The sequence below is a fragment of the Betta splendens genome, chromosome 4 (genome assembly GCF_900634795.4).
Source record: "Betta splendens chromosome 4, fBetSpl5.4, whole genome shotgun sequence".
NCBI classification, from domain to species: Eukaryota; Metazoa; Chordata; class Actinopteri; order Anabantiformes; family Osphronemidae; genus Betta; species Betta splendens.
In genome coordinates, this window is record NC_040884.2 from 28743585 (window position 1) to 28759511 (window position 15927).

Here is a 15927-nt window from a genome sequence, read left to right on the forward strand (position 1 = left end):
CGCTCAGGCCTGTGCAGACTGATGGTGCCTCCTTTTCCTTCACGCAGGTCTGGTAAGAAACGATTGACATTTATATACAAATATATATTTTGTATTTGCAGATCAATTTTGCACCATTACCATTGATGCATTACTGGCTGGACATAATGGACACAGGCCCAGAGGCCCAAGAGGTCAATGGGGCCAAAATAAGATCATGAAGAAATTAAATATTACCAAAATGACCCAGAAGACAGAGGGAAACCAAAAATGATCACACAGAGATGAAAAGAATACCACAGAGATACAAAGTAACCAGAAATAGAAACAAAAAGACTCCAAGTAAGAGTTGCCCTTGTCTCTGGTATATTAAGACAAAACCAGATAAAAATTCATGAAACAATGAACCAAATAACTTCAGGGGGCTGCACATCAGATACTGTGTGTGCTTACAGCGCCCCCCGATGGCAATATACATTACTGCAACCAGAGCCATACGACTGTAAGACTGAATTATGTTTTATTGTATGGGACAGATTTATTGGGAATCTGACCGTGGAGCATAAATTGACTTCCATCTCAGTCTTTACTGCTTTTCCATGTGTAGAAGATGCACCAACTGTAAATTTGACCTGCGTGTGGTCTAAGATGCCTCCATGCCAGTGTGCAAATTGACATCTGTAAACATCTACAAACATCTGCATCAGGCTGGAACCGGGCCAGAAAACCAAGCCGCTCGTCATGAGCACAATGCACATGAATTAGAAGAAGCATGATTTACAGGGCTTAAATGCAGAATGAGACGGGAGAGGTTTGATTTGCCTGCTGATTTATGGTGTATGAGTATGATTTGAAGGTTCTGAATGGGATTAAATCATGTCAGCACAACAAACCAGGATCATGGTTTCTTTGTCTGCACCTCTGTTCATATTTGTCTTTAAAGGCAGAATTTGTCAGTGGACACTAAAGAACATCTTTATATACATTTTATAGATTTTTGGCAAATTTTTATTTTATGCTCATTTAAATTTAGCTTCATCGCGTCTCAGAGAGACGTTCTGTGTTGAAATCTGCATACCTGCAATAAACTTTATGTAAAATGCTGATACAGTACAATAAATGAGGTAGGCCTTTTAAAAATGGCGGCGAGCAGGAGGCTCGTGTGCTCTGATTCTGCTGGTGGGCGTCGGAGAGGGGAGGGGGCACGACGTTTGGCAGCCCCGCGCTGCATGCCGGGATATGTATGTCGCTCTTGTTTACAAGTAGTTCGCGGAAAAGACCGTGGCTGTGATTTGAAAACAGCCGAGTGTCACGACCGCAGCCTTATTTACGCGTAGCGCAGGACGTGGAGCGGTGTGACCCGCAGCGACGCGCACCGGACGCGCTTCAGACCCCGGAGGCAGCGTTCAGCTTTTTTTGCACTGTCACCGACGAACCCAGCGCACAGAAGTGGGCAAATCACTGGTTGGTACAACAGCCCGAGCGCTGCGTGACACGACGGGGCGCGTGCGGTGCGGTGCGGTGCGGGACGGCTCGCCGCAGTCAGCTGTCAGTTAACTGCTGTGTCACTTTGGGGGCAGGATGAGGCTAATGTGGCTAAAGCGACGCTTCACTGGTTTATTTCGGTGATCATCAGCTGTCAAATACGAGCGGGGATTAAAACTAAAATCAAAGAGCAGAGACGATCCTTTCTGGGCCTTGTGCCATCCTACTTTTATTAAACTTATTCATCTGACAGAATACAGATGATAAGTTTATAAAGACCTGAGCAGGTTCATGTATTGGCTGTTATTAACATCATATAAATAGGTTGTTATCTTGGAAGTAAATATTTTGGGGTATTCAATTTTTGTTATGTATAAAAATATTCAAAACCTTTTCTTTTACAGGATCATCCCTTTGGCCTGACGCACGACACCTGTATCCAGCCGAATGTAAGTCATAATGTTTTGAATTTGCACTTAAGCAATTACTAATAAATAAATAAAATAAATAAATAAATAAATAATATTTATTTTCGAAGAGTGACACCTCTTCTTAATTCTTCATCTCTGATTTGTGTTTACGCGTGTATCATAAAAATAGTAAACAGCTTGTTCAGTATTTGATTCTAGAGGAACAAAAGGTAATTTTGACTGTTTTTTTTTAAGATGCACGTTAGCTAGAGCAGTACATTATGTTTTGATGACTCGGGGTCGTCACCTCTAACTTTCCGTTTGAATGTGTCACACAGGAACAGAGCGACTGCACTGCATTTAATCGAGCGCTACTTTCGGCAGTTAACTGAAGGCTGTGGAAATGGCAACTGCACGAACGAGTTTTGCGCTTCGTGCCGTGACTTCCGACCCTTGGATACCAACTCGGCAGCCGTCAAAGCGCTTGAGCTACTCAAGATTAATGCTAAACTCTGCGATCCTCACCCCTCCAAGAAAGAATCGGAGCCCGGTCCCAAAGAGAGCGCTGAGCTGGACGGTACGATGTGCAGCACGTGTCCCACCAAGGAGGACTACTCAGGTACTGTAACCCTTGCTCTCATCCAGGACACTCACACAGGCTTGTTTTCAGGTTAAGTACATTGTTTTCAGTTTTAAGTAAATTGTCATTACTGTTCCAGATGTTCGCTACCTCACTGAAGACGCTGTGTATGCACTCCTGAGTGTCTGTGAGGAGGAAGGGGACTACTCGGTTCTGATTCGTCTCATCGGCAAAGTCTTCTCTAACGCAGAAGCCCTGATGAAGAGTTTCAGGAAGAATGAACCCAACACTACTGAAAACTCTTTAACACCAGCGGACGTGGACGAGCACGAGAGCCAAGGTCAGGAACCCTCGGACACGATGGGTGCTTCCTCTGCTGCTGCTTTGCCCTCGGGGGCTTCCGGTGATGCGTCCAGCCCTTGTGACATCACCGTGGACGTCGACGCCGTGAGGAGGGTCTACGCCAGACTTCTAGCCGTCAGCCAGGTGGAGTCTGCGCTCGTAAATGCTCTCGTGTACCTCACTCCCAACGTGGAACTCGACCTGGAATACCTCGACGTGTACGAGACGAACCACGACTACCTGAACATTTTCGTCACGGTGATGGAGAACAGGAACCTTCACAGCCCCGAGTACCTCGAGGTGGCTTTGCCGCAGTTCTGCAAGGCCATGAGCAAGCTGCCGGTGGCGGCGCTCGCCCGGCTGTCGAGGCTCTGGGCCACGTACAGCCTTCCTCACGTCCGCCGGATGATGGAAACCTTCCAGCAGCTCATCACTTTCACGGTTGTCAGCAACGAGTATGACGCGGACAATCTGGTGAATGACGACGAGACGGTGGTGGCCGCGACCCAGTGTTTGAAGGTGGTCTTCTATGCCAGTATCCTAGGAGGCGACGTTGACATCGAGCATAACGAGGAGGAGGAGGAGGACGGCGATTCAGACGAGCTCACGCTGCATGAGCTCCTCGGTGAGGAGCAGCTGTATAAGAAAGGCCCCCGGGTCGATCCCTTGGGCAAAGAACTGGGCGTCCGACCCATCGATAGCATAACGCCCCTCATCCCCTTCGATGAGTTCATCAACGAATCCCTGAACGATGTGGTGGAGATGGACAAGGATTTCACCTTCTTCAAGGTCAACGCTGAGACCAAGTTCTCCTTCCAGAGCTGCCCGTTCGTCCTCAGCGTCATCACCAAGAGTCAGGGGCTGTACTACGACAACAGGATCAGGATGTACAGCGAGCGACGCCTCACGGCCCTCTACAGCGTGGTGCAGGGCCAGCAGCCCAACCCCTACCTCAAGCTCAAAGTCCGCAGGGATCACATCATCGACGACGCCCTCGTCAGGGTGAGTGGCCGTGTGGCGCAGGATGTCGCCGCAGGCGAGGGTTCGCGCTGGTGTCAAACTGTTCTGTGTTGCAGCTGGAGATGATCTCCATGGAGAACCCGTCCGACCTGAAGAAACAGCTGTTTGTGGAGTTCGAAGGGGAGCAGGGGGTTGATGAAGGAGGGGTTTCAAAGGAGTTCTTTCAGTTGGTCTTAGAGGAAATTTTCAATCCCGACATAGGTGAGACCTGACCTTTCCATATTATATATAGGAATATTTCTTTATATATTGTGTTTATATAAATATAATAGCATTTTATTGTGTGGTGTTCTCTTTTTGAGCAGGAATGTTCACGTACGATGACGACACAAAGCTTTTCTGGTTTAATTCATCCTCCCTGGAGAATGAAGCGCAGTACACTCTTATAGGAATCGTCCTCGGACTCGCCATTTACAACAACTGCATCCTGGATGTCCATTTCCCAATGGTTGTCTACAGGAAACTCATGGGCAAGAAGGGGACCTACTTGGACCTGTCCGATTCACACCCAGTACAGTAACCTTCCTCCAAATAACATAATCATTTTTAATATGACACACAGAATGTAGGTCAGAGGCGGTGACTCAGCAGTTTTAATCTATACCCTTGAGTTTGGTGTGAATTATTGTAGGTGGTCAGAAAGTTGGTCTTTGTGTCAAGCTTTTCTGAAACTTGTAAATCCTAATTAAACTGTGAAGTGTTTGGGCTCAAGACAGAGCCCTGAGGGACACCACATGTCAGGTTTTACATTTTTTTTCTCAAGGCTACAAAGAGCTGCAGTTAAATAAGACCTGATCCATTTTAGCATCAAACCAGTGAACAGTCATTTCATTGGACTTTGTGTCCTCTTTTTGCCGTGCAGGTTCTCTACCAGAGTCTGAAGGAATTACTTCAATATTCTGGTAACGTAGAGGAAGACATGACGCTCACCTTCCAAATATCACACACAGATCTTTTTGGAAACCCAGTATTATATGACTTGAAGGAGCAGGCTGACCAGATTCCTGTCACTAAGGAGAACAGACAGGTAGAGTGTTGTTTGAGGATCTTCTATTGTTTGCTGAGATGTTAATAAAAATAAATTAGCTTATTCTTCCGCTTTAAATTTCACTGATTATAGACAGAAACAGGAACTGCTACACAGTATCTGGCAATTATACAACTGGAAATTTTTATATATACACCTAAACTGAACCTCTCTTGGTTCCTACTTTGTGATTGACAGGAATTTGTGGCTCTGTATGCCGATTACATATTAAACAAGAGTGTGGGGAGACAATTCATAGCCTTCAAAAAAGGTTTTCAAATGGTCACGAACGAATCGCCACTCAATTACCTGTTTCGACCAGAGGAAGTGGAGCTGCTAATCTGTGGAAGCAGAGTGAGGAACCTACTGTTATTTACTTTGTTGTCACTTTATAGTAACTGTTTATGATGCTGGTTTACAGAGGAGCCTTGTCTGATTTCACAGAAACTTGATTTTGAAGCACTTGAAAAGACAACAGAGTACGACGGCGGTTACAGCAAAGATAGTCAAATTATTAAGTAAGTCAGACTTTTCTATAACCTCAGACGGTACCATGAGAGGGAGATAATTGTTGTTTATCCATATTATTCACAAACAGAGATTTCTGGGAAACCGTTCACTCGTTTGGAACAGAGCAGAAGAGGCTGTTTCTTCAGTTCACCACCGGCACAGACAGGGCACCCGTCGGCGGCCTCGGGAAGTTAAAAATGATCATCGCCAAGAACGGCTCAGACACTGACAGGTAGGGTAAGCGGTGAAAGTCGCCGCCCCGGTGGTTTGTCCCAACCCCAGCAGACCTTCCCCCTTTCCCTCGTCTTGCAGGCTACCGACCTCTCACACCTGCTTCAACGCGCTGCTGCTCCCAGAGTACTCCTCCAAAGACAAACTGAGGGAACGGCTCCTGAAGGCCATCACCTACGCCAAAGGCTTCGGGATGCTGTGAAAGGATGCTCGCGGCGGCCTCTGGACGAACACAAGAGCAGTATCGTAGACTTAGAGAGAAGCAAAATGCTGCAATAACCCTGTGCCTCGCCAAGCTCCACCAGTTCTACGCGACTGTCGGCCTCACTCCAGCTAAGAGTTTAGGATTTCCAAAGAATCTAACACCAAAATTTAAACATGTTTTTTTCTTTTCTTCTGTTTTTGCATGTGCGTTTTCTTTTTAAACGATACTTCATATGTGAAACTGTGAAAGTGCACTTACACACATGAATTCAGTAAATGCCAGCACATGCAGTATCCAGAGTTATTCACTGGTATGACTACTTGTGCTCTTGCTGTCACTGTATAGTAAGAGTTTCCAGTCTCAGGCCGTCCTCCAGCTGAGTGGAGAGAACACCGTGGTGCTTCCTGGTTTACTGATGTTAAGCCTTTTGTATTACTGCTAATCAAAATAGCAAATCACTGACAAAAACACACATATACGTATATATATACACTATTTACTGTCAGTGTGAGATCAAACTCAGCCGCAGTCTAAAACTCATTTACTCTTCAGATGATTTGTGTTGTGAATCAACTAACGTGATCAGACACAGACCGATCACCTCAGACTCTCACATCCGTCTCTTTGTGCTATTAGTGTCATTGATTGCACATATGTACTGTAATGTGCGATCGCCAACTGTGCAACGCCTGCACGGGGAAATAAGTCACATATTGGGCAAAATATCTCAGGTACATGAAGGATGTGCAAAAAGTGTGAAACTCCTCTATTTAAAGTAAATAATATGCAAAGTCAATAAAGAAAGAACTTTGTGAAAACATGCACTGAAGGATTTTTCTTTCCCAACAACAAATGGTCTCACTGAGGAACATACAAAGGTGACGTGTTAAATGAACATTTTAATGTTTATACACGAAAAGCATCACACATTTACAGTCAACAATGTTTGTTAATAATTTCTGATCTGAGCAGATCGGCGTGGCTGCCAAGCATACATCCAAAAAATATACGTTCCTGCAGCCCTGTGCAGTTTGACACATTAGGATGATAAGCGTGATGTATAAATAGAAACGTGGCTCTTTAAAAAGTGTCACTACTGATCCTAATGAAAGTCCGTTCATTCCCCGTGAAGGCCGTTACTTGACCTTTTTGTCTTTGTCGGCCTCCACCTCAGACAGGTCCTCGGGTTGTATGGACTTCACCTTGGCCTCCATCTGGGTGACCCTTTGCTTCATCCTCGTCTGGCTGGAGGTGAACTCCGCCATCAGCTGGGCGAACTTGGTCTGCATGCCCTCCAGGTTGTTCTGCAGTTTCACTACCTTCTCCTCCAGGTCCTTGGGGTCGGCGCCGGCGTTGGCGATGGCCTCGTCGATCAGGTTGTCCTTCATCAGGATGGCTTTGCCCTTCTCCTCCAGAGCCTTCTTGGCTTCTGGGTACTCGGTGAGAGCTTCCATCAAGTCGTCTTTGGACAGAGCGAAGAGATCGGAGTAGCCTACGCTTCTGATGTTGGCGGTTCTTCTGTTCCCTGCTTTGCTGCCTTTGATGCCCAAGATGCTGATTTCCCCAAAGTACGCACCGTCACTGAGCACCACGAACTGAGTGACTCCATCATCGGCCACCACAGCCAGCTTCCCTTCTTTGATGATGTACATTTCCCGGCCAATATCCCCCTTTTTGCAGATATAATCTCCGGGGCTGAACACTTGCGGCTGCAGCTTGAGCACCAATTCGATCAGGAGACCGGCTTCACAGTCTTGGAAGATGCGCACTTTCTTTAACGTATCCAAGTGGACGTTAATGGCGATCTCAGCCCTCAGCTTGTCTGGGAGGTTCTTCAGCACCTCCTTCTCATCGCAGGTCTTCTTCTCGGTCCAAAGGTAGTCGAACCATTTGATGACCCGGGCCTCCAGGTCTTTGGTGACGTTTCGAAACTGCATGTACTGCTTTATGGAATCTATCTTGGCCTGGAACTCGGCGCGCGAGGCGTTCATGTTGGAGATCATGGCACCAACGTTACCGACAATACTGGCAAAGATCAGCACACCGGTGAGGAAGTCAGCGATGACGAAGAGGTACTCAACATCTCGGACTGGGGCGGGGGTTTCTCCGATGGTGGTGAGGGTCAGTGTGGACCAGTACAGGGAGTAGATGTACTTCCTGGCTAGGCGGCCGTACTCTGGGTGGCTGATATTGGGATACACCCAGGTGTCAGTGCCGAAACCAATGGTTTTTGAAATGGCGAAAAACATGCAAGCGTTCCAGTGGATGATGACGAGGATGTAAAGCACCAGGTTGCTGATTCGAAACATGTTGGGGAAGCTGGTCCTGGTCTCGGTCCGCTCGAAGAACTCAAAGAGCCTTGGCATTTTGCAAAGGCGGTTGAATCGAAACTCCGGGTTATTGAATCCAAATTTCAGGAAGAGCAGATCTGTTGGTATCATTGAGATGATGTCGTATTTGAACTGAGACGTGGTTCTGTACTTGCTTCGCAGTTTCTTGGCATCTTTCACCAACAGGCCTTGTTCCAGGTAACCTGAGTGACACAGCAGGGGGCCAAAGGTCACGTACAGTACATGTGTGTTTTAGTACAGTGCATTTTAATCCTGTTTAGAAATCTGACCTGTTCTTGATCGGACAAAGGTGTCCGTGTAGTAAATGAAGTCTGAGGTGTAGTCCAGGAATATCCACAGGTTTGTGTACGATTGCTGGAGTTCGTTAAAACAGGCTCTGGGAGACGAGGAGCTTGTTAATTCAGTTCTTTTCTCTAAATAAACAATCAAATGTAAATTGTGAACTTCACCTTGTAACAATCATTATCAGGTTATAGAACACTGGGCCGGCGATCACGGTCAGCCACCTGTAGTACTGGTCTGCGGCTGGATCCATAATCCAGATTTCTTTCCTAAAAACCAGACATCAAAACACTCTTTTACTGAGGCTGTTCCACATCGAGTGGAGTTTTAATGCAACTGTATAATTCACGCTCGATTCCCGTCAGAGACCCAGGCTTCCTTTGTGTCGGTTCATACTCACGGAGGCTCCTCTTTCTTTTTATCATCTTTCTTATCATCCTTCTTCTCGTCCTTTTTCTCGTCTTTTTTCTCCTCCTTCTTCTCCTCCTTCTTGTCACCGTCTTTCTTCTCTTCTTTTTTTTCCTCCTCCTTTTTCTCATCCTTTTTAATCTCCTCTTTTTTGTCCTCTTTTTTGCTATGGACCAGAAGTTTAATTTTGCACGCTGGCATAGGGACAGAGGTGCTCTACGGCTACTGCTGGGTTCTAGGAGGCTTTGGTGCAGGTCATACACTTGTCCAATAGATGGCAGCAGAAAACATTTATTGTTCGTGTCTTTTCTCTTTCAGTACAACCTGCATCATAAGTTGGACCAGAAAGGTTTCTGACTGGTGAAAAGGGGTTCTTTAATGTAATGTTGGAGAAATCATAACTAAGAGGATGCGGAACACAACATTCTAGAGGATGTCACACATTAGCTGCAACAAAAGACTCGATCTATGACTCCTTTATGTAAAAGTCTACATTTTTAATTCTAATTTCCCACAGGGATGTAGAAACACTTACTCATCCGTGTTGTTGCAGTTATTCGTATTGTAAGCAGCTAACGGCCACTTACTGGCACTTCAAGAGAAATAAACACAGTTTTGGATAATGGCGCTCCCACACAGACATCACATCTCCAGATGCTTGGTGCTCCAGCACTTACTTTCGTTTACGGTCGCTGCGGCCCAGCGACGGGGCGCTGCTCCCTCGGCCGGATGTCTCTTTGAGCTCCGGGCCTCTGAAGCGCTCCAGGAAGGAGTCGTGTCTTTGTTCTTCGGGGTTCATCCTGTGAGACGCCCAGTTCCGCAGCGTGAGGAAGAGGGAGGAGATCCTGCAGAGTCAGGGTGAGCACAAAGTGACACCTGTCTGCGCCGGGAGGTCAGATGTGCTTTTAATTAAACCATTGTGTCTGGAGCTCATTCTTTTTTTACATAAAAGTCAGCTGTGGGGTGAGTTTCCATTGCAGAGTGAATATTTGAGTTCAATTATCTGAGTGAATGGACTTTTTAAGAGGTTTAAGGTGTAACAGCAGACGCTTACCTGCCCATAGTACCAACGCCCGTTAATGAGCCTCTGTGGGACCCGGAAGACGTCGCTCCCTCGCAGGCGTCTTCACAAAGAGAGTGAATCCTGAAAGACAGCAGGGGGTCAGAACGGCAGCGGCGTCAGCATCACATCACGTTAAACAGCAACACCCTCCTGCTTGTTAGTTTACACTATAAATGCAGTGTTACTGTAAAGAACGCGGTGTCCGACCTGCTGTCTCCATTTTCAACGACAGCCAGCTCGGCATCAGCGGTGTGGGCGGATAACCGCTGTCTGGACGAAAAGGAAGCGTCGCTGCAGACTTTAGCCATGTTGTCGTGTGTGGCTCGACTGGCCTGGAGGTAAACACTGTCTGTTACACCATCAGGTTATCATGCACATGACAGATTTTTAAAAACCAGAAATCGCACATCGGAAGCCCGATCGGCCTGATTCAGCTCACGTAGAGCCGAACACTGCTGTTTGTCTGAGAGTAGCAGCTAAAAATACATCCTCATTATGTCCTTAACACTAAACAGGATCAGTGGCCTCTCTGTGCAAACGATCAGCTGCTTTTTAAAATAACTGAGCTTACAGGTAGACCGCGCTTGTCGTGTTGGGCCGTGTGTGAGGCAGGTTAAGTCTATTAGGGCCCCACTTGGTAAAGAACAGGCCCGGAGCCGGAGGCTGTGGATGGGGCCTCCCTGCTGACCTGGGTGCAGTCCCATCGGCCACTTCTGTAAAAGCTGCGTAACTCTTTAAGTAAATGCGTTTTTTTATATTTTGATGCAATGCATGATACAAAACAGTGAATACTGAATTTAATTTCTTAGCTGTGTCATTAAAAGTGAAATATAAAAATATTTACAATTGGAAATAACAGATGTTTGTCCACTGGTAAGTAAGTCACTGATCTGTGGGCAGCACCAGTGGTTGTAACACGTGCACACGTTGGTATTAGTGCTAATACCAGGGAGTTAACCAGCCCCCACTAAATTAACTGGCACCAGAATCACCACGAAGCCGAGTGCTTGCAGGGTGACAGCAGGAAAAGTCACCACTCTGAACGTGAGCGACACTGAAGCGCCACTCAAATATACATATTAACAAGCAAACTGCTTTAAAGAGCAAATTCACTGCTTGAATGCTCTTCATTTGACTCCTACATGCACCAATTTAAAGTCAATCCTGCGTTGGAGGAGGCTGGATTGTTTTAAAAGAAACAGAGTACAGATCTGGATTTGTTCAATGTCCCAAAATTATGATGGCGTAAATAAGACCCTGATTTGTCACAGATGGAATATGAACAAAAAATACAATAAACAATCCAAGAAAATACTGCACAGTGCACTGAGGAGCTAAGGAAACTGAACGACGCATTAAAACGGGGCCTGGTTTAATTCTGAGATTTAAACAGAATTCTGATATTTTCAAGCCCAATCAGTGTCTGTTTAAGTCATACTGAACAAATGTCAAATATATGAATATAAATTTCTCTAATTAATGTTTTAACTGTTAAACTATTTGATCTGAGAACGGGTCTGTCGAGATTCAGCAGGAGGCTTTTGAATAATTTATAGACGAATGTCTGGTTTGAAGACTCCTTATTCTCACGTCCACTTAAACTAAAGCATATTCTAAACAGCTTGCATTAGAATTAAATCTAAATGAATCAAAGTGCTAAATCAGAAGCGCTCTGTAGCGTCAGAAGGCGCTGCGCTGATTCCTCACCTGTTCGAAGGCTTTTCACGCCGACTTCTCCGCGCGAACCGAAGCAGCAAGTCCCGTCGGATGTCCCCTGTTTAAACCCATCTTCAGAGCAAAACCATAATAATCGATCCAGAGATATATATTTTTTCGTCCGTCAATACCGTTACCAAAAATATCGACGCCTGTCCATAATTGGTGCCTGATGGTGGACGGAGTGGGGACGGAGACGACAGGTCCCAGATCAGACAAGGGGAGGAGTCCGCTCCATCCGTGTGTGTGCGGCTCATCAATGGGTCCACGGTGAGAAACTCCTTACATCAACTGGATGTAAGTATAATATTACAGGCTTTGAGAGGCTGGTTTCAGATTTAGGTCATATTTATTTAAAATAGAGGCGCACGCCCACAGATCTGGGAACCACCAATTAGTGGTTTTAAAACCTTTATTACTTTATTTATCAGATCTGAGGTCTGCTTATACTGAAATGGAAATTAGAGTCAGTGTCATTACCTCCATAACCGCTTCTACTCAAAATTGGCCTTTTCTGTCATTATATTATTTAATTATATTATTTAAAACTTTTTGTGTACCACACAATTCAACAGTTTGACATACCTGACATTATAAACACACAAACAGCTGCAGCGTAAAATGTGGCTTACGCAATAATATATAGACTTAATGAAACACTGTTTATTATTTTTTTATGTTCAGCTTTTCCGTTTTACTTTTAACATATAGTATTTGCACAGGTTAGAGTCACGTAATGAAGAATAACAATAACTTGCAATACAACAATAACGGAATGAATGCGGCATCATCAAGCTCCTGTCACAGCATCAGCTCAGCATTAGCACGTGGCCCCGCCCCCACAACATTACCCTAAGACATAAGGTTACAAGAGAAATCCCTTGGCAAAATACAGAGCCGTGCCGCTAATCCAAGCTTAGACCTGAGTACCTTTTACAGCCACCTAATGCCCCCTCGACTAAAGCACTACGCCACTTCATACAATATTACACCAGAGTCGTGCAAAGATCCAACATTTGATTCAACGCAGGAAAATGGAGGGCTGGGTGTCGGTTCGTTCCCTCCTTCTCCAAACCTCATTATCTGTAGGACGGTCTCCAGGTGAACGGAGATCCACTGAAAGCCTCTTTCCATCTCGGCCAGAAGGCACGTGGTAATTACTGCATCCTAAACCCTGGATTTTGCCCGAGTGCATCATGATACAGTGCGACAATTGTCTCGTGCCTCTTGGCTTTGCTTTGCATTTCCAAGGCAATCAGACTGCAGAGGCCCTTCATTTAGAACCCTCAGCCATTCAACAATGCGCCGAAGCCAAACTGATGCCATGGGTCGCTATTCAGAGCATCTGGCAGCTCCTCTCTGATCCAGCTCTGATCTGAAAAGATGAGAGCAAGAGTCTGAGATGAAAAACATGAGTCTATAAGCCTGTAAATGTTATACATAACCTGTTTGAACTGTCTGCCTTGGATTTTGTATGTCATTTTGCATCTTGATCTGTCAAAGCAAAATTTAAATACAAATAACGTAAATATCAAAATTGTGATGTGCAACCTCATGGTGGCAGTAAAGGAAAGGTCAGGGATCACTGATCAGGGACTCATGCACACACAATGAATGGAGTCAATACCAGTCCAATACTGTTGCGTTGATCATGTCCTTAACAAAATTGTCTAAATTTTAAGCAAAATGTGCACAAACACCTGAGCACATAGAAAGTCTGTTGTGTGCTAAAAGGAATTCTAACGAATGAACCTAGCAGCCGCTATTAGTGTAAGTGGCCTCGGCATCGCTGTAAGTCCACTCGTGCTGATGAGTTCATCAGACGCTGCGGGCGATTACTTGTTCTTTGCCATTGACCAATTCAAACCGAGGAAAAGATGGAGCCTCCTCCGAACGCTCACGCAGCGTTGCTATGACAACCTCAAGGGCACATCTTGTGTGTTATAGGCGTCAGCTGCAACGTGTCACACGCTGGAGCGTGAGACTGAGGCTTCCACTGGCTGCGCCGTTTGTCTTCTGTTGTTGTGGTTGTTGTACTTGTGTTGTAATCAGCCACACAACACACACTAACACACATTTCTTCCATCTGCAGGAAGCTCTGTAAACGTCTCTTGCCGAGGCCAGAACCTACAGAGACCTTTAATGATGGTTAGCACATGAAGGCGGGTCTCATGGTAACATAACTCAGCATCAACACTACAAGGCATCGACTGATGTCATTAGTTCCATGGATTTTCACATGGATGGTTTGTTGTTTGCATTACGTTCACTCATTCTTATCGTTTGGTGAATCTGGTTTTACCGGTTGTCTGTTGCATACATCACCTGCTGCTGTTCACACTCTGCTTGTAAACGCGTTCATGTTTGCTGGGTTTCTATTCGGGTCGGCCCCGTGGCAGAGGCGTCACCCGGCACGCGGTTCCAGCAGCCGGACAGGCCTGTGGAGCAGCAGGACGCGGAGTCGCAGGGTGTCCAGAAGTCAGAAACACAAAATGACAATCTGTGGTACTGCTACACTTACTGAAGTGAAGCATCAGCACAGCTCCGTCGAGGTGACGTCATCTGGAGCTGACGCCGTTGAAGCCGGAGGCCGAGCTGCAGCACATTTGAATACGACGACCCTGAGGCCGTTCCTGCTCGTGTGCTCACGTCGCCCCTTTGAGTGAAATCGCCCTTTATCTGAACACTCTCCGTCACCGGCCTCCGGCCTCCGCTCGCGGCCCGGTTCGACCCGGTAAAAAGGAACTTGAATCGTACTGATTTTCATTTCCCAAATGCACCACACCTACACACACGACAAGTGGAGGAGGAAACGATCCCCTGCAGTAAAACAACGACACGTCAACATGCTCCCAATTTATTTCATTACATATTTATACATTCCATCAGCATTGTCACCTGCTTATGGTTTTATTGTCTTGAATTTTAAATCCAACTATAACAGTCATTATCTGTGCAGTTTTGTTTGTCGGCAACAGACTTTTAAAGACACATTTTGTAAAGTTCAATACAAAATAAATGTTGCATGAGAAGGTGGTGGTGCTGCGGTGGTGGACACAGCCACATGACCCCGTTGTAACACTATCTACTGAAAGTCTGACATGTGAGGAGGAAGCCAAACATCAGTTTTGTATGAACACCATCAGCTCATAGAGCTCATAGATGTCAGGATGGACAGGAAGAGGTGTCAGACCACATGAAGAAAGGAAACTCATGTTGGTTCTGACAAGAAAGACAATCCAGTCTTTAGTCCTTCTTGCATTTTACAAAACATATTTAATTCCAGTAGATTAGCTTCCACTTGGGGAAAACGAGACCTGAACCCTCTCTACTGTGTTCAGCTTCACCATGTTGTAACCTGTTGATAATAACAGGAAGCGTCGCACCCAGTTGGTAATGGCCAACCTTTGTCACCCTCATAATTAGCTGATAAGTAGTTTTATCTTGCTGCTCTGTGTTTAGACAGTCTGTTGACAGTGGATGTCATAGTGGAGCTTCTTCCAGGCCTCACCGGGCCTCCTGCAAGTGCAGCAGCTGCTCAGAGGCTCAACATGAGCAAGTTAACACATTCTATAGACTGTATAGTTCTACGTTATCTTGGCTCTTCCTGGTGTTTATCACTTTTAACCATTAACCAGTACTGTTGCCTACTTTTAGTTCATCCTCTTGTCTGTTTACTCTGTCATCATTCGTTCTTTCTCCCTCTTGGCCTCCTTTCTCAGTATTTGAACAGACGGGAGTGTTATTGTGTAGTATAATTAAGTTGAATAATTAAGTTACTCATTTATGGCTTTATGGTGAGAACATATGAGTGCATCAGCTGAACCTGTAGATAGTGGCGTGAATATTTTTGCTGTGATGAATTACTGTCTGTGGCGAAAAGGAGAGAAAAAAGCTCCTCTAAGTGGTAACTATGTCCTGCTTTTCCCTTCGTGGGTCCAACTTGTACTCGTACTCCTTGTTATCCTGAGTCTGAATGTAAGTTTGTGTCACAATGACAAAGTTTGAGTAAAAATCTGTCTGTGGATGTTCTAAAAAAAATACACAGGGTACTGATCAAAAGTGAAAATGAATGAACTAATAGCTAATCAGTGAAAGGAGTCATGAAAACAGCTGTTGCCAGTGAAGTTGAAATCATTTTGTGTTGCCTTTGAACCCTTAATGACGGGTGTCGTTTAGTTTACTTCTAGAGTGACTGACAAGTGGGACTCCACACATGACATCACCAAGCTTGTGGACACACAGGCAATGACGTCTTAGGCCACCGGTCCGTGTCAGGGGTGGCCGTAATCAGTGTTTGTGACATTGGACATTGTTA

The 15927-nt window shown here is 45.5% G+C and overlaps 2 protein-coding genes across 8 annotated transcripts; one reads left to right on the forward strand and one right to left on the reverse strand.

The window, feature by feature from the left end:
- Nucleotides 1-1175: 1175 nt before the first annotated feature.
- Nucleotides 1176-6611, forward strand: ube3a (ubiquitin protein ligase E3A). 3 transcript variants are annotated; one of them, XM_029148122.3, is made up of 11 exons: nt 1176-1443; nt 1869-1913; nt 2213-2493; nt 2594-3798; nt 3873-4017; nt 4122-4327; nt 4679-4843; nt 5042-5197; nt 5288-5361; nt 5442-5585; nt 5666-6611. In XM_029148122.3, coding segments are annotated over exons 2-11 (2499 nt in total). In that variant the 5' UTR covers nt 1176-1443; nt 1869-1911; the 3' UTR covers nt 5787-6611. The 3 variants fall into 3 exon arrangements, with proteins under 3 accessions (XP_029003955.1, XP_029003956.1, XP_055364289.1); XM_029148123.3 differs by lacking the exon at nt 1176-1443 and adding an exon at nt 1564-1751; XM_055508314.1 differs by lacking the exon at nt 1176-1443 and adding an exon at nt 1766-1788.
- A 57-nt stretch (nt 6612-6668) lies between these two features.
- cnga3a (cyclic nucleotide gated channel subunit alpha 3a) lies at nt 6669-11831 on the reverse strand. 5 transcript variants are annotated; one of them, XM_055508316.1, is made up of 9 exons: nt 11601-11831; nt 10101-10225; nt 9885-9974; nt 9508-9630; nt 9366-9422; nt 8823-8996; nt 8590-8691; nt 8410-8516; nt 6669-8322 (listed from the first exon to the last, which is right to left on the reverse strand). In XM_055508316.1, exons 2-9 carry the CDS (start codon nt 10199-10201, stop codon nt 6926-6928), a joined length of 2151 nt encoding a protein of 716 aa, XP_055364291.1. In that variant the 5' UTR covers nt 10202-10225; nt 11601-11831; the 3' UTR covers nt 6669-6925. The 5 variants fall into 5 exon arrangements, with proteins under 5 accessions (XP_055364291.1, XP_040926389.1, XP_055364292.1 ...); XM_041070455.2 differs by having other exon boundaries at nt 9508-9675; XM_055508317.1 differs by lacking the exon at nt 9366-9422 and having other exon boundaries at nt 9508-9675.
- Nucleotides 11832-15927: the final 4096 nt, after the last annotated feature.

Excerpts from the sequence above, each read along its gene's own strand:
- cnga3a (XM_041070455.2), bottom strand. The coding sequence starts at position 10,201 with ATGGCTAAAGTCTGCAGCGACGCTTCCTTTTCGTCCAGACAGCGGTTA. Across the intron at positions 9,975-10,100 it reads GTTGAAAATGGAGACAGCAG|GATTCACTCTCTTTGTGAAG; the intron begins GTCGGACACCGC and ends GCTGTCTTTCAG. Across the intron at positions 8,997-9,365 it reads AACTGCAACAACACGGATGA|CAAAAAAGAGGACAAAAAAG; the intron begins GTAAGTGTTTCT and ends TCTGGTCCATAG.
- ube3a (XM_029148122.3), top strand. Across the intron at positions 2,494-2,593 it reads CACCAAGGAGGACTACTCAG|ATGTTCGCTACCTCACTGAA; the intron begins GTACTGTAACCC and ends TTACTGTTCCAG. Across the intron at positions 5,362-5,441 it reads AAAGATAGTCAAATTATTAA|AGATTTCTGGGAAACCGTTC; the intron begins GTAAGTCAGACT and ends ATTCACAAACAG.